Source organism: Coccomyxa subellipsoidea (assembly GCF_000258705.1).
Source record: "Coccomyxa subellipsoidea C-169, whole genome shotgun sequence".
NCBI classification, from domain to species: Eukaryota; Viridiplantae; Chlorophyta; class Trebouxiophyceae; family Coccomyxaceae; genus Coccomyxa; species Coccomyxa subellipsoidea.
Genome location: NW_005178039.1, coordinates 2,362,705 through 2,384,506, shown reverse-complemented (window position 1 = coordinate 2,384,506; position 21,802 = coordinate 2,362,705). Strand labels below are relative to the sequence as shown.

Below are 21,802 nucleotides of genomic sequence, written 5' to 3'. Positions count from 1 at the left end.
GCATAATGTCTAGCGCTGATCAACAGGCAGACAAGACCTACCTGCCAGGTTGGGCAATCATGATGATATTCCTGCGAGGACTGCTTTGCCAATTTTACCGCTGGTAGCCTACCTACTGAGTACCACCAGTGGTGCCGCCCGGTTGGTCTGCAGCAGACGCATGGTTTGAACTCAATGAATTTCCTCGAATTAAGTCAAGAATGAACTTGAAAGGTGCAGGGAACGAACAAACCCTCGCCATAGAAGACGAATGTGGCGGACCCCCCGGTGGATCTAAGACGGGGGGTTCGGCGTGGAGTCCTTGTAAGCAAACTGCACCTCGAGAACGCAGCGATATCACATAGACATTTCCAAATTGTCCTCGTAAATAAGTTTGGAGAGCATCACTGGTCTAAAGGCACGCCTTTGGTGCCGAGTGGCGAATAAGGTAGCTGCCCTTTTCTCGGACTCCGCGATTTGGGGGAGCAGATCCGCGTCGCAGGTTGGTTCAGTCCACAAGGAGACACGATTTGATTTTTACATACATGTAAATTCGCTTGTATCAAAGCTCGATCTCCCTCAATCATCGAGATCCTGCGCTTTAGAGGGTTTACTCTGAGGCAGTCGATAGTCGAAGGAGAGCTCAGTTTTCCTGTGCCTAACATCAGCCAGGCTCGTGTGGGTTATCTTCAGAGCATTAATTTGGCCACATCTGGCAAGGACTGTGTACATCCCCTGTGCACCTTTATGCGATACCCTAGAGAACTCCTTCTAGCCATATTCCTGTCGTTGCGGATGGCGACCAGCAGCGCGTAGGTCGTCTTCCAAGGAGTATGGAACGAAGTTGTTCTGTAGTTCAATGTCACACATCGCAAGAGCTGTTGGTATATGCCGACATGGAGCACCTAACCTGCGTCCTGAAAGCATGAGGCCCTGTGTGGTACAAAAAAGGTTCGCATCCAGTTATGGTTGACATCATGACATGTGTGCCTACAGGCTATCGAGATCATGGCGAGCAGCACATCCATGGATTGGGTGCCCAGTCTGCCGGCAGAAGTACTGACGTCGGTGACAGCACACTTGAGCCGCGGTGACGTCTCCAAGTCTTCTACTGTGAACATGGCATGGAGGGAGGCTTTTGGGCGCACAGTGCAGCGGCTAGAGCCTCAGGGAGCGCTGCAGCATCCAGTGTGCCTGGCTGAACGCTTCCCAGAGCTGCAAGCTCTTTTCATGGACGGCTGCGAAGGAGTCAACATGACAAATGAGCAGGTCACAGAGGCCGGCAGGCTGCGGTACCTCAAGACACTGTCCTTGGCAGGCTGCCGTGCCTGCACAGACAAAGGCCTTGCAGGCCTGGCTGTGATTGAAGGTGAGCAGCCGCCTAGGCACAGAAAGTCCAGGGGTTCATTGTCTTTCTTATCGTCTGGCAGAGCTTGCGATGCACAGCAGCGTCAATGAGGTGTCTGTGTTGCAGGGCTACAGAAGCTCAGCCTGAGCAAGTGCAATGCACTGACCTCCCGGACGCTCGATCTGCTGCAAACCTCCTCTTCACTGATCTCCCTAGATCTTGGGCAGTGCGCTTGGGTCGATGACAGCAGCATGGCGCTGTTGTGCAATTCCGCCAGCCTCAAGCAATTGTCATTGGCAGATTGCGTCCGCCTCACAAACAGAGGTGCCGCCTCATCTCATCCTTGTTGCCAGCTGCTGCATGCTGGTCCACCTACTTGAGAAAACATATTGGGCAGTAAAATATCTTGCGTTCTTGTGGGGCCACTCCCGCTGGCTTAACTGCATAAGTGTGTTTAATGCAGGCGTACAGAGCGTTGCAAAGCTGAAGTGTATCGAGGCGCTCAACCTCAGCGGGCTGAGAGAAATTGACGATGCTGGAGTTGAGGCGCTAGCAGCCGTCACCAGCTTGAGGGAACTAAACTTGGATCGTTGCGGGCAAGTCAGGTGTGCGCCAGACTCGGCTCATGGGCATAAAAATGGACCTATATACGGTAAGAGCTTGCTTGTTTTAGAGTTGAAACTTGCTAGCCCTGACCATGAGCGACGTTTGACAGTGCTTTCTTTTGCAGGGGGCTGACTCTGGCAAAGCTGGGAGGTCTACACAAGTTGAGCATGTGTGACTGCCCCTGCATTGCGGATGACAGTTTGGGTTGTCTGAGTGGAGTCACCAGCTTGGAAGACCTCAAGCTGGACATGTGTGACAAAATTACCGATAAAGGTAAGCTGCTTCCGGACCTCAGGCCTGTTGATGTCCGCCCTTCTTGCACACAAGAGTCCAGGTCCTCACCTTGTCCACGTTGGTGAAGAGCTGGTATGGATGCAGGTGTACGTCATCTGTCATCCTTGCATGCGCTGCAGAGCCTGAGCATGCGCTACTGCAAGTCTGTGATGGGTGAAGCCTTTGCAAGCTTCAGTGAGGTTAGAGGCCTGAGGTCTGTGAATCTGGCCAACTGTGTCAGCCTGTCCCCAAACGGTACGCCTCCCTTGCTTGTGTCCTCCCTATTAGTTCAGAATGATTGTAATGTCATATAATGTCCTGTTGCATCATTCCAAGGGAAGTGACATGCTAAGCTTTGGGAATTAAGATATTGTATCTGATCTGAGGATAGTGTATGACAGGCGCTGGGGCATTGGCGAGCATGTCTGCTTTGGAGGACTTGGATCTGCACCGCTGCGAGCGGCTGGACTGCGAGGCCATGCGCAGGCTGTCTGCATTGGGACAGCTGCGCAGCCTCAGGCTGTCTGGCTGTGTCTACATCAAGGCTGAAGGGCTCGGCCACCTGGCCAGAGGCTGCCCTCTGCTCAGCAGGTGAGCTCCTTGTGCCATTGGTTTCTGACAAGCCTTCATTTACATCGGCTGTTCAATGTTGTCAGAGCTCTCTGTAAAGCACCCCGCAAGACTCCCTCTAAGAGGAGAGTGTAATGCTGTGTAGGTTGGACCTGGCGGGCTGCGTCGGCATCAAGGATGAGGGCATGCAAGCTCTGGCCGAGATGCAACACTTGCAGGCTCTGAATATCAACCAGTGCAAATATGTCAGCGACGCTGGCGCTGCCGTCCTGGCCACCTCGGTGTCAATTAGGGATGTTTTTGTGCTAACCACCAACATTTCGCAGCATGGGCTGCAGTTGCTGCAGGATGCGCTAGGTCTGCAGCCAACCACCATGAGCCCCTGTCATCTGCTGCGCAGCACTTGATATAATGCCATGATATTTTTTTTACTTGGAGCTAGACTCTGTAGAAGTTCTTCTGGATAGAAGTATCATTCCCAGGCTTTACTGTACATTACAAGATAACGTTGAGGGTCCTATTTTTGGTTGGCTTCCATTCATCAGCTGTCTTTAGGCTTTGCTATCTCAAGCATGGTTTTGTTGTGGGTTGTCAGATTGCAGATTTGGGAGGCTTTTGAGCACCTTTTGCAGATAGCATACAGGTGATTGAGTGATTGCTACTGTATTCAACATGCTTCTCAAGTTGCAACCAGAACAAATGCGGAATGTGATCTCAAGAGTGCAGGGTTCCACTGCTAGTATTAATGGAACAACAATCGGTGTCTTGACAATTGCATGCACTGCATGATATCTGGCTGATATCTGTCTTGTGGTGAGTGACAGCCAAATCAAGCCCAGCTGCAGTGGCACCTGTCAGAAAGGTGGACTCTGCTGGACTCAATAGAAAGGGTTGAAGGACCTAATTACAATGATGCATGTGACCTTGTGCATGTGGCTTTTCGTGTTGGCAAATGCATTTGCATTTGAAGGTGTAACCGTGTGTCTTCTGAAATGCAGCCATCAAACATGGGTTTCATATTGGATGTAACATAATGACATGCTGATGCATAATTACTGATTGCATGTACTACTGACATGCATATCTTGCATCTGCACTTGCACTGCTGCAGGGCTATGATGCAAGCCTATCTAGGCTATCGTTCAACTGGGCCATATAAGCCCTGAGCACCATTTAAATCGGTGTTATTTGAACACCATCGGCTATTGGAAATCTCAGACTTTACATTGGAACGCCAATGCGCATGCGCATGCCGTGCCATCAGTGATCATGACGGCGCACCGCAGCTTGCAGCTCCAGCTTGCAATATTGCATGCAGTGGGCGGCAATCACGAAAGAGTTGATGTGTAGCGCCTATGTCCCAGGCCTGTGCAATTGACCGAGGCACCCCAATGCATGATGCCGGCATGACGATTTTGCGCATGCGATCGCAAATATTGATCAATTGATGCCCATATGCATGCACGGCCGTGGCGCGCGCCTAAGATCGCCCCTCAGGTACTCATAGTGCTGAAGCCATGATGTTCACGTCCTTGTCAAGGTGAGAACGTTGGACCAAGTTGCCAGAATGAACTTCCTGCCAGGTCAGACTGAGCCATGACGCCCTCACGTGCCATCTTGCAGTCTCCACTTAAATTAAGCGAAGGTAGATCTTGGTCTTGTAAAGAATTTGGCCTTCACAATAATCCTATTCATATGGCCACCTTACTTAATATGTGATTTACTAGTGTCGACGCTTTAATATTGAGGGTCTTCATCTGATCACATCGATTGTTTTGAACCTCTCAACCACTTCTCCGACGCGATAAATCACGAAAGGCAGATTTTCAGCATAAAAGGGTTGAGAACGAGCGCAAAGGGCGTTCAGCAAGGGAAAGTTTGCCCAAAAGCACCACAGGCAATGACGAATGCTGTAGCTAGTGCTGCTGCAGATGGCTTTTTGCTCATGGAGCAACGCCTTGAGAGCAGTACCTTTTCTGTCTATACCGAAAGGGAGTCCCTCGCTTATTTCAACAGGAGTGTGAAATCCTCCTCTTCTTAGGGGGGATTCAAAGAAGAGCCAATGCCTAGGGAAAGTGCACTTCCCTCACTCGAGGCGGATCTCAGAATGCTTTCGAGCGAGTCGAGGCGATCTGAGAGCATAACAGGCCAGCTGACAGGATGGCTATCTGGTCCAGAGCACCCTCAAATCAAGGAGAGTGCAGAAAGGGCCATGCTCAAGTTGCGCACTCTGGGAAACAATGAGGATCCGGAAGTTGTGACAAAGCATACAAAGGTTCGTTGCGGCTCCACTGGCCTGCTTGATCGTCAAAGGCCAGCTGCATTTGGCTGAGTGTGTTGGGTCTGCAGCACTCCTTCCAAGGTGAAAGGATTCTGGGTGCAGGATGTTTTGAAGCCGTTCCTCGCTGCATGTGGCATCAAGTCGCCGAAGCTGGCCGGCATCTCGTTGGCCGGCATCCAGAAGATGCTAGCCAATGATCTCGTGGCACAGGAGGATATCCCATCCATCGTGCAGGCCCTGGGGCAGGTCGGCCACTTCACTGGACCTCTGTGCCATGATAGACTCTATGATGAAGGCCCATAGATGCTACGCTACCATCCAGGATGTAAGGTGATGGTGGGTGTTTGACAGGTCGAGAGATTGCGCGATGAAGGAGTACAGCTGAAGATCCTTCAGACTGCCCTGACACTCATGCAGTCCCCTCTCCTTGCTGAGGATGAGGTGAGCGCATTTGGTGACTTTCTGTCAACGTCTCTTAAGATACAGCATTTGCGTTGAAGCATAACTGAAGGCATGCTGCTGGGCACAGGATGCTGTGGCTGCAGTGCTGGGCATCTGCTTCCGCCTGTTTGCTGATCCCAAGAATCCAGACAGTGTTGTCAATACTGCGGCCACGACTGTCCGACAGGTACATTCGGCTGTACTTCCTGATCCATGCACCTATTGACCAACATCAGCCCTGTCACTGACCAGGCAGGGCGCTCATGCCTTCGCTACTTATAATACGAAAGAATCTGACTTTCGTTTGCCTCAGGCGGTGGCTCTGGTGTTTGAGCACGTGGACATCGAGGGAGGCAGGCGCAGCAGCATTTCAGGCAGCACGCCAGCCTCGCCTTTGTCTCCACCAAGGGAGTCCCGCACTCCCACGGAGGCCAGGTCTCCCCTGTCGCGGGCCAACAGCGTGAGCAGCACTCCCCGCAGCCCCGCCAGCACCCTGCTGGCTGAGCACGGCCCCGACAACGCCGCCCTGAAGCTCCTCGACAATCTGTGCATGATGATCACAGGTGGGCTCTCTCCGCCTGCACCTCCCATAGCTTGTCCATGCAGGATCTGAGCTCGCCCTTCTCAAAGGCCGGACGCCTTCACGTTGCCCTCTACCAGGAGCACAGATCTCGAGTATTTGGACAATTGCAAGCTGTGACACATGCAAGAACGGTTATTTCCGCCAGTGCTTGCAGCGTGGTAATTGACACACTCCTTCGGGGTTCCTGCGCGCAGCCAACAGCGCAATGCTGGTGTGGCTGAAAGCGCCGGCGCTGCCGCGGCCGTTTGTGCTGGACCTGCTGGACTTCGTGCTGGGCAACAGCGCGGCGGTGTTCCGGGAGCTGCCGGCGTTCGAGCACGCGCTGCTGGTGCGGGTGTGCACGCTGCTGACCACGCAGCTGCAGAACCTGCTGGACCCAGCCTGCGAGCCAGCGCTGCAGGCCTCCGACCTGCGCGTCGTCCTTCGCACTGTGCGCACCGTGCTGCACCACTTCTACCGCCAGCTGCGCTCCAAGTGCGGCGTCTTCGTCGAGACCCTCCTGGCTGGTGCGCTGTAGGCCCATCAGCCTACCCACAATTGCAGCCACGGTCTCATGGGGAGCCCTCTCTTGGCGTTGAGTTATCAATAATTTAGTAGCAGTTGGTGCAGCCTCCTCCTTGCATGATATTGTTGATGCGCTGGCCTGTGTTTGGGGGCTGGAGATGTGTGAATGATTGGCGGAGCTGTGGGGCAGGCACAACGCAGTCCCGGACGCTGTGGCAGCGCATAAATGTGATGCAGATCATGCGCCAGCTCAGCCACGATGCCCACATCATCCACTTCCTCTTCTGCTCCTACGACATGAGGCAGGCAGGCTCCCGCGCCCTTTACAATTTCCCAGTCAATGACACCTTGCTGACTTCATTGTTCATTGCTCAAGTGACCACTGCAGCAACTAGATCATGAGGAGCCTCAGAACTCCTCCCCAAGCGAGCTCATGTGGGCATGCTGCGCAGGACTGCAAGCTGAATGCCTTGACGGACATGGTCCAGAGCTATGCGGGCATCGTGGAGAGCACATCCCGCCTGGGCTCTGACGGCCCCGAGGACGACACCCTGCACGCAGTCGCTGCCCTGTACCAGAGCCGAGCCAACAGTGCGGCCCCTTCACACCTCTGAACCGCAAGAAAAGCATCGTGTTGAGGATTATATGCCATGCCAGGACTCACACACAATAATTTGAAGACACATGGAAAAAGCAAACTGTTGAGGATGGCATGTCGCACACGCGGCAGGCCGGGAGTGGTCGCTGGACTTGGACTACGGCAGTGCATCAGCGGAGACGGGCGTCGCCTATTTGGGCATGCTGGGCATCGACTCCCTGCTGGGTACTGTGGCGGCCATCGAGAAGCTGACGGACATTGCAGTGGACGGGGATGTTGGCAGCCCAGAGCACGGGCGCAGCGCGCTCGACAGGGAGAGCGTAGAGCGCTCCACCTGTGAGGCCATGATCGGGCTGTGCTGGCGCACTGTCCTGTCGGCTCTCAGCCAGCTCCTGGCGCACACCACTGGCGAGGCCCTCATTGTGCAGCTCCTCAAGGTGACTCTCCACAGCCCCTGGTACTTACTGCGGGCTGCCTTATTCATGATTCTGACTATCTCTGAGCATTGGTATCTTCACTCGCCTTGATACCTGGGATTTGTTGGACTGCCTCACACATGAGCTTGGTGACTCTGAGGGTGGCATGTCAAGAGTGGCATTTTCTGCAGCAGCATGCACTTTGGTTAATTGCTGGCGCCTATTAGTGATGTGATGCCAGCATGCCTGACACACAAGTGCTGCCGCCAGGGGTATCAATCCATGACACAAGCTTGCGGCATGCTGGAGATGAAGGAGCAGCGCGATGCGTTCCTGACCAGCCTCTGCAGGTTCACCCTCACAGACGCTGCCGACGCTGACCACCTGCTGGGCAACAGAAGCGAGGCAGCCGCCACAACTTCTGGTGAAACGCTAACGCTGTATCACATGTATGGTCTTCGTCTTTGAGACTTCACAATTTGCATGAGTTTCAACAGTGTTAACATGAGGTGGTATTGTCATGCTTGAAGGGAAAGGGAGGCTGCAGCGATTGGATTCTGGCTTTGTGAGGGTCTCTCCCAGCGAAGGGGAGGCTCCTGCAGACCAAGCAGGTGATGCCCTTCCCCTCCTGCACACCTTTCCGCAACTGCTTGAGCCTCTCCAGGGCTGGCACATCGTGCACCCATTATGTGCAGCTCCCCCACCAGGCTTGCTCAAAAGCTCTGTGCACCTTGAAACAGATACAAGGGACATTCTAAGAGCGGGCTCTGCCCCGATTCCTCGCGGCAGCTCAGGCATAGTGATGGATTCGGGGGAGGGGTCGGGGAAAGTGCTGACCGCCAAGAACGTGCATGCGCTGCGCACGCTCTTCAACGTCGCGCACAAGCTGCACCCGCTGCTGGGGCCCTCCTGGCTGCTGGTCCTCGAGAACCTCAACTCCCTGGACCGCATCCTCAACTCCCCGCGCACCACCACGCAGGTCTGTGATGAATCCTGATTAATCGCACAAGTTGGTTTGGTGAACATAGGCCAGTGATGCCACAGTAGGCTGGCGCAGGCGCCTCTCAGCATCTCTGGTCAACAGTGGCAGCCATAGAGAGGCTGACTAGAGCGGAGGCCAGCTCTTGGCACGCGCTTGTTGCGGTCATACGTCCAATTCAAAAGAATGTTCTGACGGCGCATTTTGCATGACTACAGGAAGCGTCGTCATCTGGCAGCACAGGTGGTCTGCCCAGTGATCTGGCAATTCTCTCAGTGGCGGCCAACCAGCTGTTTGAGAGCACGAGCTACATGGGCACAGAGACCGTAGTGGACATCCTAGCTGGCCTGCGCCTTGTCTCCAACCGAGCCCTCCCCTCAGCAGCCCAGCTGCCCGGCCAACCCAAGTGCGACTCGTCCATTTTTTAAAGTCCCACATCACTCTGCAAAACCCAGAACATCACATGGATTGCTGGAAGGGCGCTTGTTTATTTACAGGCTGTGACATGCTGGGCCTTCTGCCAAAGTCTCATGAAGCTCAGACTGGATGGTGTGAAGGTAGGGTGTGAGCGCAGCAGTGTGTGCAGGCTGTTTGCGCTGTCGCGCATGGTGGACGTGCTGCTGTTCAACCTGAGCCGCGTGCACGACCTGTGGCCCATCCTGCTGGACCACATCGTGGAGCTGCTGTCAGACTCCAGGGCCGCCCTGCGCACCGCTGCCGTAGACGCCCTCGGCCGCGCCCTCACTGGCGCCCTTGCCGCCTGTGTCTCCGCGCCTTCCCAGGTGCGCATCCTCTCCACACAACGCTTCTCCAGTAAGGTGGCTGACACACCAATGTAACGACGAGGTGAGCGGTGCGCAGATGTAATCTTACAAACAATATTTGGTGCTGCCCACGGTGGTTTGGTTCTTGCTTGGATCTGGCGAGTCCAACAATTGGTAGGATATGTGGCAGCCCATCTGTAGCTTGTCTGCAAACGAAGCTTGCCTCCTGGGCAGAAATAGCAAGAATCATGACTGTAATAACAGAAGTGGGGTGTGGCTGCAGCCTGGGGATTCGGCGGAGAGCAGCGGCGCTGGCAGCGACTGGGGGGCCACGGAGCACATGCTGCTGATGGCGCTGGAGTCGCTGTACAAGGATGCGGAGGAGCTGGACGTGCGCCTGGGCCTGCTGCGTGTCCTCCTCCAAATCCTGCAGCGACACGGTGCTCCCCAGCACCACCTACCTGCCTCTGTGCAACCTTACCCATAGCACCACTGCGGCGTAGCTGAACTGCACTCTAGAGTCTTTCCCTGTCCTTGGCCATCATCTGCACATACCCCCATGGTGGCCTTTGGCAGCGCTGCTGCAAGGTGCCTCAAGCCAAGAGCTTCCAAACGTCGTTCCCCGGCCTGGTTGAGCTGTTCCTTCATGCTATGTGAGAGCATGCCTCCCGGTGAAATGGTGTGTGAGCGCTTCTCGTGGCTGGCGCGCAGGTGAGCAGCTGAGCACGGGGTGGGATCCCATCCTGCGCATCCTGGAGGCGGTGCCGGAGGTGGAGGAGCAGGCGGCCGTCGTGGGCCTGGCCTTCCAGAGTGTGCAGCTGCTGGCCAGTGACTACATGTCCGCCCTGCCGCCCCAGCTCCTGCGCAAGTGCCTGGAGGTCGCAGCGCTCTACGGCGCCCAGCAGGTGCGCTGGAAACAGGCCCTTTTCAAGCTTCATGTATACGGCAGTCATTAAGTAGGTATGTAGCATAAGCAAAAGCTTAGAAGTAAGCATAAAAGTGAGCATAACTGTGAAAGCCAGTACAAGTAACCATCCTTTTGGCAGCAAGGAAGTGTTATCAACCCGTCAATGTGCCTTGACATGCTGCTGCAAGCTCAATCATGGCGTGGTGCTGCATTCAGGCGGATGTAAACGTGAGCCTGACAGCGATGGGACTGCTGTGGAACGCTGCGGACCTGCTGTCAAAGATGCAGCTGCAGAGCGAGGCGGCCAGCGGCGGCTCCGAGGCGCCGGTGCTCAGTTCTGCAGACTTTGAGGAGCTGCTCAGGCTGCTGCTGGGAGCCCTGCAGGTATTGTCATGTGTATCTTTGCTCAGAGCAGCAACAGTTGTCTCATGCAGAGTGTTGAAACGATTTTTTGCAAAGCTAGAGCTCCTGCACTGTACCTGGGATTTCACAGCGAATGCATTGCGCAGGGGCTGAGCACGGACACGAGGCCGGAGGTGCGCAACAGCGGAGTGAGGACGCTATTTGCCGTGGTGGCCAGCCAGGGCACGCGGCTGAGCCACAGCGCCTGGGAGGAGTGCCTCTGGCAGATGCTGTTCCCTCTGCTGCGCTCCGTGCACCACACAGCCGCCACATCATCCCGGGAAGAGGCGTGCTTCCCCTCCTTCCAGACCTACATTGCAAAATACCCCATGCAGCGTCACGAGGGCATGTCTCACTACAGTGCCTGTTAATGGGGTCGCGGATGAGGCTGACTGGGAATGTACAAACGACTAGCCCCTGCCTAGAGCCCGTGCAGCAAAGTGGGAACTGCAAACAAACCGTCTGTCAGAACCGCTGGAAGTTGTCTGGCAGACATGCAAGCAAGCGAAAATGCCGATGACAAACGAATGACTCCTGGCGGGCGCAGACGGCGGCGGAGATATTGGGGAAGGTGAGAGGGGAGCGGGTGGCGATGCTGGTGCACCACAGCCGCAACAGCGTGCAGAAGCAGTGGGAAGAGACGCTGGTGCTGGCGCTGGGCGGCATGGCCCGCATCCTACGCGCCCACCTGCCCATCCTCGTTCCCATGCCCGGCTTCTCCCAGGTACCTCCTCCTTCAGCATCCTCCTCTCTTGGCAGCTTCTTTGGCAGCTTCTGACCAGGTCCCAAATTTAGAATTCAAATGATTCTGTAGAGCCCTGACAAAGCATACTGGAAGGTGGCGCACTTGTCTTATTGAGACTGAAGCCCGAGTGGGTGCAAAGTCCGACTTCTGTGGAGGTTATCGATGGCGTGCTCGGCGGGACATTCGAGTGGTGCACTGCATGCTGCCCGAGAGTGATCAGCAGAGGGCTGCGCAGGGGTGGGAGGAGCTGATGATGGTGGTGGAGAGTGCGATGGCGGGCGCGCGCAAGGAGGTGGCGCTGGCGGCCATCGGCGTGGTCACCACAGTGGTGGGCGCGCACGGGGCCGGTCCGGCCATGACGCGCGCCATGTGGAAGCGCGCCCTTCGCGCCGTCGGCGTCGGCGTGGAGGCGGCCGTGTCACCCAACTGCTGCGTGCCCCTCATGGCCCGCCTCGAGCTTGTCTCCGCCATCGGCCAGCTGCATGTGCGCCCCCTTTCTTGTCCGCGCCCGTCACCTTTTGCTGCTTTTTCTGTCTTACCAAGAGCCGGGCGTCAGAGGGTGATGCAGACGGCTGAAGTCGGAATGCTGGCAATAGTGCGGCCAGAAATGGATGCCTCATCAGGCCCCTTGTACTTCCAAAGGTACCTCTGGTGTTCTCTGTCTAATCCTTGTCGAGCAGCTGGCATCACAAATTGACATAAGGCAGATCTACCTTATGTTGTTGTGGTCAGGACTGGGCATCACGCTTGGGCAACAGCTGTCTGGCTCAATGGGGTGCTGAGGAGTGCGGAATGGCTGCAGGGAACGCTGCACACGGTGATGGAGGAGGGCGACGTGACAGACATGTATCACTGGCTGGAGCGCCTGGCCAAGAACCCCTACACCGATGATGAGCTCTGGCCTGTGGTGCCCGGTGAGCCTTCCTTCATTCTTCTTAGACACACTCATATTATATATCGATGGCAGACGGCAAGCAGGCAAAGACCTAGAATAGAATTGATGAGAATGTCTCTGTGCAGGCACACTGCCGCCGGTCCAGAAGGCGGTGTTCACGCAGCTGACCAGCATGGCTCCCGTGGAGCTGCCGCAGCTGTGGCCGGACCTCATAGACCTGCTGCTCAACCTGCTCAAGCCGCACCAGCTGCAGCCTGCCGACCCCACGCCGGACGGCAGGCCGGCTGACACGGCCGGCGGCTCCGGCAGCACCAATGTAAACAAGCACGCCCTCACCGCGCTCAGCATGGAGAAGGTCGTGGAGATCCTCTCCCAGCTGTACAGGTCAGAGCCGGTTCCTCATTTTGCCGTGACTTCAAAAGAAACCCTCATGCAGCGCTTCTTTCTTGAGTTTATTTTTGTGGGTACCCTGCCCTGCCAGAAGCATTTCTGCCCACGCATGGACTTTAGCATGCTGTGATAAACTGATGTCATGGAAATGCACGCAATGAAACGTGGAGAGCTGTTCCTGCAGGGACCAGGCGCCGTGGCAGGCGCGGGCGGACACATTCGCGCAAGTGGTGGCAGGCTTGGGCAGCTGCATGGTGACGCGCTTCAGCTGCCCCGCGGAGAATCTGTGGCGTGCGGCCGCCGAGGCCTTCGTCTGCGTGATAGCCGCCGGGCTGCCGGCAGTCAACATTGCCTACATCAATGCAGAGGAGGACCCCCCGGAGCAGGCCTGGCCGGCCCTCGCCGCCACCTTCAGTGCCTTCCTGCTGGGCAGCCACCTGCCGCAGGAGACCCACGACACCCCAGCACATGAGGTGCGCTGCACTGTCAATGGCGCACTTTCTGGGGCAGGCGAGCAACGCTGTGATGTTGCCATCCTAATCGACACCGTGTGGCAGTCATCATTGCTAGGCCTCCAAACGTTTGATAGTCTATGTTCTGCTATGTAGTGTCAATCAGAATGCCTTGTAAAGCGCCGAATGGGACTTATGAAAAGGATGAGCGACTGCTGCAGGGGCGTGGGGCGTCATCAAACGGGGACACGGCGGAGGCGAGGCACGCTGGGGCTGACGCGGCAGGCGCGCCGCTGCAGGAGCAGTCATTTCTGCCGGAGCGGCAGTCGGATGGCGGGGAGTCGCTCGGCCGCGCCAGCCGCCGCAGCAGCATGCAGGACGCCGACAGCGAGCAGGCGCGCAGAGATGCTGATCTGGAGGCAGCCGTCCTCGACACCCTCACCGACAGCGTACTCACAGGTGCGTCCTGCTCTCATTTCAACCTTTCCATTTAATTGATTCCTGATGTATTAGCATGCTACGTGCAAGGCTCAGGCACCCTGTTGTCTGCTATGGGACAGCTGTACCACTGCTGGTCAGACGGGGCATTCATCGCTCTGCTGGTCAGACACTTTGATAAGCAGTGAAAGCCGAGGACGAAACAAGGGTCGTGTGGGATTGTAGCTTAGTGGGATTTCAACGAGCCGTCCTTCAAGCATGACGGGCCCCTGGCCTGCTGCTTGTGGGCTCACCCAGATCAGATCAGCACACCCTGCTCACCCACCCACAAAGACGCCACCTTCACATTGCCATGCTTGTCTGGAGGTCCACGCGAACAGTGAAATATCTAAGCAGCAAAGATGCAAATCATGCAATCGAGATTGTGTGCGTGCAGCGTGTTCGTGCACGCCCCCGGAGGTGGTGGAGCAGTTTGTGGCCATCGTGGACGGCGGCACGGTGCGGCCGCTCGAGCGGTGCCTGCCCGGGTTGGCCGCCTCGTCGCGATTCTCGCTGCTGTGCCTGCGCAAGATGTACGTGCTGTGCAGCCGAGGCGCCGAGGCTTCCTCTCCCCAGGGCTGCCTGCTGCAGGTGGGACTCCTGGACAACCACTGTCAGTGACAGCTGATAGACGCTGTCAGTGCTGTGACACTGGCACAATCTGTGTCAGTAGTGCACAGACTACTGCTGTGTAGTCTGCCACAGCGGTGGATTACACCGCTGTCTTTGAGCAGTCCAGGCTGGCTCCGAGCTCGCTGATTGTGCCCTGTTCTCTTGGTGTGTGCTTGCAGGGCTTACCTTAAATTTCTTTAATGACTTGGACCTATAAATAGAGGAATTTTTAGCATAAATGAAAAATTGTGGGTTTAGCTTGGAGACTGGAGTGGCAGCACTGTTGTGTTGTGGACAGGTGGCACAGCTAGCCCTGCCGGTGTTCCTGCGGCGAGTGAAGAGCACCCTCCAGGATTCCGGGAGTAGCAAAACGGCGGACCGCCTGCAGCTGGAGAAGTGCCTGTGCTGTCTGGACACGCTGGCAGCAATGACCCTGGCGCCCGCTGTCACAGATGCAGTGCTTCCTCCCGGCTCACGACTCAAGGTGTGACAATCTTGCACTCCCAAGGGCAGCAGCTCAAATTGTGGGCTTCACTACTTCTGCAAGCAAATCACATTACAGCTGTGAGCGCTCATGTAAGAGGTTGCAGTCCCCTAGTAAAGTCCCCTAACTTGTGAAGCCAGGGTCATCTGGAGACTTGTACTGTGTGCTGCATGAGTTGCCAGCTTTACACATCTGAAGAATAATGCTGCTTTGCTCAGGCATTGGTGCGGGCGAGGAGGCCGGATGGAGCGCTGGCATACAGGGAGAGGGCCCACCTGCTGATCTTATATGAGGACTTGGTGGCATGCGTGTCTTCACGGGAGCTGCGCGTCAGAACAGCTGTGCAAGCCCTGTTACTGCTGGCTGGCGAGGAGCTCGGGCTGGTGCCCAAGGCATCCGCCAAATCGCCTCAGAAGGCCACAGGTATCTTGGACCTGGGGCTGTGAATGCTGCGTTAAATTGATACTGTTGTGAGAGCACCCGATCAAGACTGTGGAGCACGGGTGTCTGCTTGTCTTTTGTGCCTGTTGTGTCTTGGAACTCCAGGAACCTATTTGTACTACATGCTGGTTCGTGCCGCAACTCTTCGATCAAGACTCAAGAAATGCATCCAATATAGTTGTAATTTCAAATTTATAGAGCATCGAACAGCCAGATGGTAGGCCTACCTAGGTCTGGTCTTTCCCTTCAGGGACATGGGGGTATCCGCCTGATTTGTCATCTCAGAATCTAGATTTACTGAAGAGAGAGAAACTGTTATAATTTCAAGTGATGTTCACAGGATAGCACGTGCTCACAAATCATCAATCTGGCAAAAGAGGTGAATCCACAAATCTCACAGTCTTTAGTGCACTACATTGGACTGTCAGTACTTCCTTGATCAACCAGCAAACGATCTGTACGATGCACCAGTACTGACTTTGAATCTCCCCAAAATTCTGGGTGAAGGTCCAGCAATGCACTGTACAGGACTTCCTACAACCTTTAGTTTCTGGCAGCAGCATTGACAGTCTGATACGGAAATAATAGCAAATCTTGAAGTTTCAATCACTGCAGGACTTGATCTTGAGTGAAGCAGGCGGTGTCCTCAGCTCAGCGCCAGGGGCAGTTCTCCTTGTGGATGGTCTGGGTGCGGCCACTGGTCTTTGTGCTGCTGCCGCTGCTCCCCGCACTGTCTGCGGAGCGTGCGCTCCCACTGTCACCCGAGCCGCCCTTTCTTGCCCTGGAAGGCTTCTTACCCCCGGTCACATCTGAGGTCGGCTGTCCTGCATGCAAGTCACATGCAGTCAGCACATGCACATGCCCCTGGCACTGCCTGCAACAAGGAATCTGTGGTAGCCGGCAGAACTGTGCAGCAGCAAGATCAGTTAGCGACCTGGCGTCAGCAGGACTGCATTGGCAGCCAGGATGCGCGCAGCGCCATCCACCGGCAAGGCCTGCGGGCTGAGGGGAGCCTTCAAGGCTGCCACTGAGGGCGTCGTCCCCTTGGTGTTGGCCCTGCGCTGAACTCCTTCAGTGTGCGGCGTTCAGCAACAAAGATTCACACTCGAATATACCGTAGCACAGTCTTCTGCTTGATCATGCAGGGTTGTTTGCCCGTGGTAGTCTTGAAGAAGGTAATTCGCATGCAAAGGGTAATTACTGGTCAGATGGCCGCACCTGGATGTCTCAAGCAGGGGGCGTGCGTGCACACCGGACACGCCGGATGTGCAGGTGTCCTCCTCCTCATGACCATCCATCCAGCACTTGGTGTCAACGCCGGTGTCTGCTGCCACCGCGCTGACCACAAACGACGCTGCCGACTGCACACCAGCAAACCAATGCTCACAGATGAATGCGAGGCATGATACACATCATGCACAGGCATGGATGCAGATGTCCATAGTATTCTTATCTTAACTGCAGATGCACACTGCAGAGAGCAGATTTGCAATGCTGCAAGGTTTGTCAAGCACCTGCGCTGTTGAGGCAGTCGCCTTCGCTCCTCTGACACTTTTGACAGGGGATAGATCCTGGCCGGCAGAGTACCTGCGACAGTTGCTTAGCGTAAGGGGGAGCCACTTTGAAGCACCTACACAGTGAAGAGAAGGACACACAGGAATGGAAGATTACCCGTGCTTTGGGCCAGGCAGCTGAGCATAGCTCTTGAGGCCGATCTTGAAGCTCTCAGTGCTGCTGGTCAACAACGGCACGCGCTTCTCTGGGTGTTCCATAGCCTGCAGAGCCAAGACCCAAGACCCAAGGGTCATGTACATAACTAGGTCAAATTCTGTGGTCTTCGCAGGGAGGTTGTGTGCAGCAGCAAGGACTCACCTGAGAGTTGCTGCACTGCTCAAGGACCGGTGATCGTCCAGGCTCTTCCGAATTTTGAGCCGATGCATGGTCCTTGGTGAAAGTGGGTGTTGAGCTGCCGCTTGATGAAGAGCAGGATGCTCCTCTGGGCAAGCGGGGCTTCTTGACTCCAACCTGAAACCTGCAAGAAGTATGGCTATTACTGAAGGGCTTGCAGCAGGATGATGCATCACAGTTGCATTATGATTCGACGACAAAGCTGCTGGCCTGCTTACCAGATGAGGCCACCAAGAAGGCGAAGATTGCACGTCACTGTTGATTCTTTTGGGCCGTTCAGCTTCTGGACGCCTGACTGCTGGCTTATTGAAACACTGATAAGATGTTTGGCGGCCACATTAAGGGCGTTGTTGTTGAGGCAGACGACAACTGAAGCCAGCACTTTTCTGAGAAGTGTCTGTAGCAACTGAAGTGCCCGTTCAATCTGCTGGTTGGAAGCCACGCTTCCAAGCCAAGAAGTTGTCTTCCGATGCCAGCGCTGTAGAAACTCTGCTAACAGAGCTGCCATATTTCGAAAGAAAGGCAAGCCATGCTTCAGAAGCAGGCGAGTCAAGACAGCCTTTGCTTCCTGAGCCGTGGACCGGCAATGTTGAAGCATTAAGCTTGCTCGGGCAAAAGCTTTATCACCCTCCATCATAATTACTGTCAGGTAGTGGGGAAGCGGAAAATTTCTTGCAGTGCAGAAAGTTTCTGCCAGATACGGCTGTTCCGAGCAGATTCAAATTTAACGGTCACCTGGTCGGCATGATGGGGTCACGTGCCTGTCTGGAGATATGCAGGAACGATCTTCTTGCGCTCCGCCCAATGCAAATTTCAAAGTGTCACAAGTCGTTTGAAGACTGCTTTACATTGCTGGCATCGGCACTTTCAAAAGCTAGCTTGAATGCCATCTGTTTCTGCAAGATCACAGCAGCGCAAGTGATGCTTTTGCCGCGTGCATGCGTTTCTCTCTGTGTCAAAATCCTTTGCTACACTTCGTGCTTCGCGCAGCTTCAGGGAATGTGTCCGTGAATCCACGTTTTGCTGGGAGGCGGTCCGGCATCAGGTTGATTGGAAGGGTACGGCCTTTCTATTCTTCCTCCTTCATGTCCATATCTGATGGTGTTCTTGATTGTTTCCCATCTTGAAAGCTCAAGCATGCCAGATGAAGTGACGGCTGTGCTACAGGATCAATCGTACTTTATGGATGAGGACATGGAAGCCTCAGATCAAGTGGAACACCTGGATGCTACAGTGTTGAAAAGGAAAAGATTGGAAGAAACAGACGTGGGCACCAATGCAAAACCAGCTAGCAAAGCCACTGGAAAGCCCGTCCTCAATACCAGAGCACTGCGCTCTGTTCTGAAAGGTGTGCACCTGCAAGGCCTCCTTTCACAATGCAGGATAGCGGCATCTCTGCATCACCTGATAGACTTTGTGCTTGTGCCCCTGCAGTATTCGTCGTTCAAGCCGTCCCAAACTATGCGCAGCCCTGGTGAGCCCCTCCTCTGACGAACAGCATTGCTTCAGTTTGTTGGAATTTATCTTGACATCTTCTTTCTCTGTAGTGCTGTTTCTTGACAAGCAATCCAATGTCACCTGCTCATACAGGCAGATGAGGCCCCAGCGCTCCAGCAGCGGTTCAGCTTTTGTCACAGACGTGCAGAAGCGAACAATCATGACGAACGCTCACGTGGTGCGCTCCCCAGCTCAGGATCTGCAACCCAGGGCACAGGCAGGCGAATAAGTCGTCATTACAATATTTTTTGAGGGCCTAATGCCCGCATGTTGGTGAGCAGATCATGAATGCGACGACGGTGCATGTGCGGCGGCCGGGGAATCCCAAGAAGTGGCGCGCGCGGATCCTGTGCGAGGGGATCATCTGCGATCTCGCGCTGCTGACTGTGGATGAGCCAGATTTCTGGTCAGAGGACCTGATGTCGCTGCAATTTGTGTCTGTGCCCGAGCTCCAGGTGCGGCTATATCCCCGCAAGCTTTTGTCACAGAATCCGGGCACCTTCAACTTGTTTGACAGGTGCATGGGCTTCAGGTAGATTCATGAGCTTCAGCACCATACTGGTGCTTGCAGGACTCGATCCTGGTTGCTGGGTACCCACTGGGCGGTGACTCGCTGTCCATAACAAAGGGCATTGTCTCGCGGGTGGTCATGACGCGGTACGCGCATGCGTCCAACAAGCTGCTGGGCATCCAGATCGATGCGGCCATCAACCCGGGAAACTCTGGCGGCCCTGCTTTCTCCGACTTGCAGGAGGTACACTTTCTGCATCTCAATAAGAAGGTCTTCAATTGATCTGCAGATGAAGATAGGTGCAGATGATCGCACACAGCTCGAGCATAGCCCAGGCGCAGAAATGGGGCAACAGTGGAGGTCAAGTGCAGGGCAAGGTGGCTGGAGTGGCCTTCTCGAAGCTGTCGCAGGCGGACAACGTGGGCTACATCATTCCCTGGAAGATTGTGGCGCACTTCCTGCGAGAGTACGAGGACCACGGCGTCTTCCGGGGCTGCTGCAGCGTGGGCTTCCGCTGGCAGGACATGGAAAACACCCACATGCGCGAACACTACAAGGCATGTCTTTTCAGACCCAGATTCAGAACATGCAACCCACCATGCAAGGCTCAGCTGTTGGTTATTGTCAACACCACTATCTCTCAGCTGCTGTTTGCATTGCCATGTCAGCTCCACTTTTGACACAAGTGCATGGCTTGCACCAGGTGCCCCCCAACGGCTCCGGCAGCCTGGTGTTCAAGATAGACCCGATGGCGCCGGCCACGAGCGTGCTGAAGGAGAACGACGTGGTGCTGGAGATTGAGGGCGTGCTCATCGCTGACGACGGCACCGTGGAGTTCAGGAACGAGGAGCGCGTCGAGTTCTCACACATCGTCCGCTCCAAGCACATAGGTTCGGCTCTGAAGGTCCCACCCTTGCACAGCACGCCATCACAAAGACCTTCTTCCTTATCATCTGATCCTGCTATTCCTGAGAAATTTCCCTAGGTATTCCTTCTTTGACACACAGCATGAGCGTCTCTGGGGTGGCAGTGCCAGGGTGTGGCACAGTCCATCCTTCAGCTTCAGCTGTGCGCTTGTTGGCCGTGTTTTTAAGTGCATCTCAGGTGATGTGATTGACCGCTGAATTGGAGAATGCATGCACTGATGCACAATGCTGTGTGGTTGCAGATGACTGGCTGCACCTGCTGGTGCTGCGAGAGGGCAAGGAGATGGAGCTGAAGTACCAGCTCAACCTGAGGCGGCCCCTGGTGCCCGTCCTGGCCGGCGTGGACTGCGTTCCCTCCTACTTCATCATCGGCGGCCTCGTGTTCGTGCCCCTCTCGATCCCCTTCCTCGAGCACGCCTATGGTGGTGCGCACTATCATTCCACCAAGCTTATAACCCTGATCTCTCCTGAAAGCATTGATACTTGTGAATGAGTTGCCATACCTGGCCGTGGGAATAGTGGGTTCTGAACGCTTTGGCTGGGGTTGGCGGCAGGGCACGCCTGGCGGAAGCTGGCGCCGGTCCAAATTCTGGCGCTGGTGGCAGAGTACAGGGAGCGGCCGGACGAGCAGGTGGTGGTGCTCTTCCAAGTCCTGGCGGCTGAGATCAACTTTGGCTACAAGTTCCAGACGGTGAGCACTCTACACCCGTGTCCTCTGCATCTCCTTCACTGGCCTGACAAATATGCCAAGACTTACCCATAAGGGTGCCATGCTGGGTGCATGTCGCGCATCCTCACGTTGCCATGCTATTTCCTCCGTAAACCCTAAATAAGTTTACCCCCTAAACTCTAAATATTTACTGTATGTAACATAGGGTATGCATGAGTCCTCGCAACCGCACCTCCCATGCAGCTGTGTTGAGGTGCATCTTGTGGGGGGCGGGCAGGTGAGGTGCGAGAGCTTGAACGGCGAGGAGGTGCGCAACCTGGCGCGGCTGGCGGAGCTGGTGGACAGCTGCACGGACAAGTACATGAAGTTTGGGCTGGAGGGCGGCAAGCTGGTCATCTTGGAGCGCGTGCAGGCCATCGCGGACGCGCCGCGCATCCTGCAGCAGCACGCCATCCCCTTCGACCGCTCCGCCGACCTGCGGTGCGCCATCCCTCGCCATCTGCTTGCCCTGCCCAGAATCTCAGTTTAGAGACGGGCTTTGCAGGCCTGGCTGTCACTGCCACTGCAGCCCACGGTGATTGCACTGCCTTTTTAGCGTGTGGTGGATGATCTGAAGGAAGGGTGTTGCCGAATTTTTAGCATGGCAGTGTTTCCTTGCAGGGAGCTAAAGGAGCGGAACAATGCGGCAGCCAATTCTTCCTGAAGATTCTTAGCGAAAAACCTGGAGCAGACGCTGAATTTGCTAGCGAACATTGGCGACATTTTATGCAGTGTGTCTAGCAAACCAAAATTTTTTTGTTGGTGGCACAGGCTGTGCACTTCACATTCTAGAGCTGTCGTGTTGAACTCAATGCTGGCGTACAGTCGCGTACAATTCAATCATGGATCGCGCTGTTGAACATGCCCCCGCCGGGCAGCGCGGGCATTAATTTTGCATTTGTTGTGGTACAAATGGGCAGGGCCTGCTCAAGCCTGCATGTGTGTATCATCATCTTTTGTACAGTATCAAGTGATTCAGTGGAATGCCTCATAGGCCAGACATTGAGATTACAGGTGCACCCGATTCGGTGCATGGGGGCTTGCCGTGATTGATCTTGTTTGGGGTGCGATCATGATAATTGTGTCAACAATGCATGTAAACAT

At 55.3% G+C, this 21,802-nt stretch overlaps 5 protein-coding genes across 5 annotated transcripts; 4 read left to right on the top strand and 1 right to left on the bottom strand.

Moving 5' to 3' along the window:
- Positions 1-987: 987 nt before the first annotated feature.
- Positions 988-3,183, top strand: COCSUDRAFT_83637 (hypothetical protein; the record flags this gene model as incomplete). Its single annotated transcript, XM_005650117.1, has 6 exons — positions 988-1,348; positions 1,454-1,651; positions 1,791-1,932; positions 2,058-2,206; positions 2,608-2,797; positions 2,922-3,183. The coding sequence occupies 6 exons, from the start codon at positions 988-990 to the stop codon at positions 3,181-3,183; spliced, it is 1,302 nt and encodes a 433-aa protein (XP_005650174.1).
- Positions 3,184-7,064: 3,881 nt separating this feature from the next.
- On the top strand, positions 7,065-11,022 carry COCSUDRAFT_83636 (hypothetical protein; the record flags this gene model as incomplete). The annotated part of the gene is made up of 10 exons (XM_005650116.1): positions 7,065-7,176; positions 7,316-7,620; positions 7,870-8,023; positions 8,394-8,578; positions 8,797-8,984; positions 9,165-9,360; positions 9,626-9,782; positions 10,054-10,247; positions 10,466-10,633; positions 10,759-11,022. The coding sequence occupies 10 exons, from the start codon at positions 7,065-7,067 to the stop codon at positions 11,020-11,022; spliced, it is 1,923 nt and encodes a 640-aa protein (XP_005650173.1).
- Positions 11,023-14,071: 3,049 nt separating this feature from the next.
- On the top strand, positions 14,072-15,346 carry COCSUDRAFT_52874 (hypothetical protein). Its single transcript, XM_005649950.1, has 3 exons — positions 14,072-14,201; positions 14,521-14,706; positions 14,925-15,346. Exons 1-3 carry the CDS (start codon positions 14,142-14,144, stop codon positions 15,150-15,152), a joined length of 474 nt encoding a protein of 157 aa, XP_005650007.1. The 5' UTR covers positions 14,072-14,141; the 3' UTR covers positions 15,153-15,346.
- A 452-nt stretch (positions 15,347-15,798) lies between these two features.
- Positions 15,799-16,919, bottom strand: COCSUDRAFT_61678 (hypothetical protein; the record flags this gene model as incomplete). Its single annotated transcript, XM_005649949.1, has 5 exons — positions 15,799-15,971; positions 16,082-16,203; positions 16,366-16,508; positions 16,662-16,734; positions 16,819-16,919. 5 exons carry the CDS (start codon positions 16,917-16,919, stop codon positions 15,799-15,801), a joined length of 612 nt encoding a protein of 203 aa, XP_005650006.1.
- A 952-nt stretch (positions 16,920-17,871) lies between these two features.
- COCSUDRAFT_65256 (trypsin-like serine protease) lies at positions 17,872-21,362 on the top strand (the record flags this gene model as incomplete). Its single annotated transcript, XM_005649948.1, has 12 exons — positions 17,872-18,113; positions 18,223-18,403; positions 18,490-18,529; positions 18,646-18,730; positions 18,834-19,007; positions 19,124-19,306; positions 19,435-19,566; positions 19,767-19,953; positions 20,232-20,414; positions 20,544-20,680; positions 20,937-21,139; positions 21,320-21,362. Exons 1-12 carry the CDS (start codon positions 17,994-17,996, stop codon positions 21,360-21,362), a joined length of 1,668 nt encoding a protein of 555 aa, XP_005650005.1. The 5' UTR covers positions 17,872-17,993.
- Between the last annotated feature and the right edge of the window lie 440 nt (positions 21,363-21,802).

Excerpts from the sequence above, each read along its gene's own strand:
- COCSUDRAFT_52874 (XM_005649950.1), top strand. The coding sequence starts at position 14,142 with ATGTACGTGCTGTGCAGCCGAGGCGCCGAGGCTTCCTCTCCCCAGGGC. Across the intron at positions 14,202-14,520 it reads CCCAGGGCTGCCTGCTGCAG|GTGGCACAGCTAGCCCTGCC; the intron begins GTGGGACTCCTG and ends TGTTGTGGACAG. Across the intron at positions 14,707-14,924 it reads CTCCCGGCTCACGACTCAAG|GCATTGGTGCGGGCGAGGAG; the intron begins GTGTGACAATCT and ends TGCTTTGCTCAG.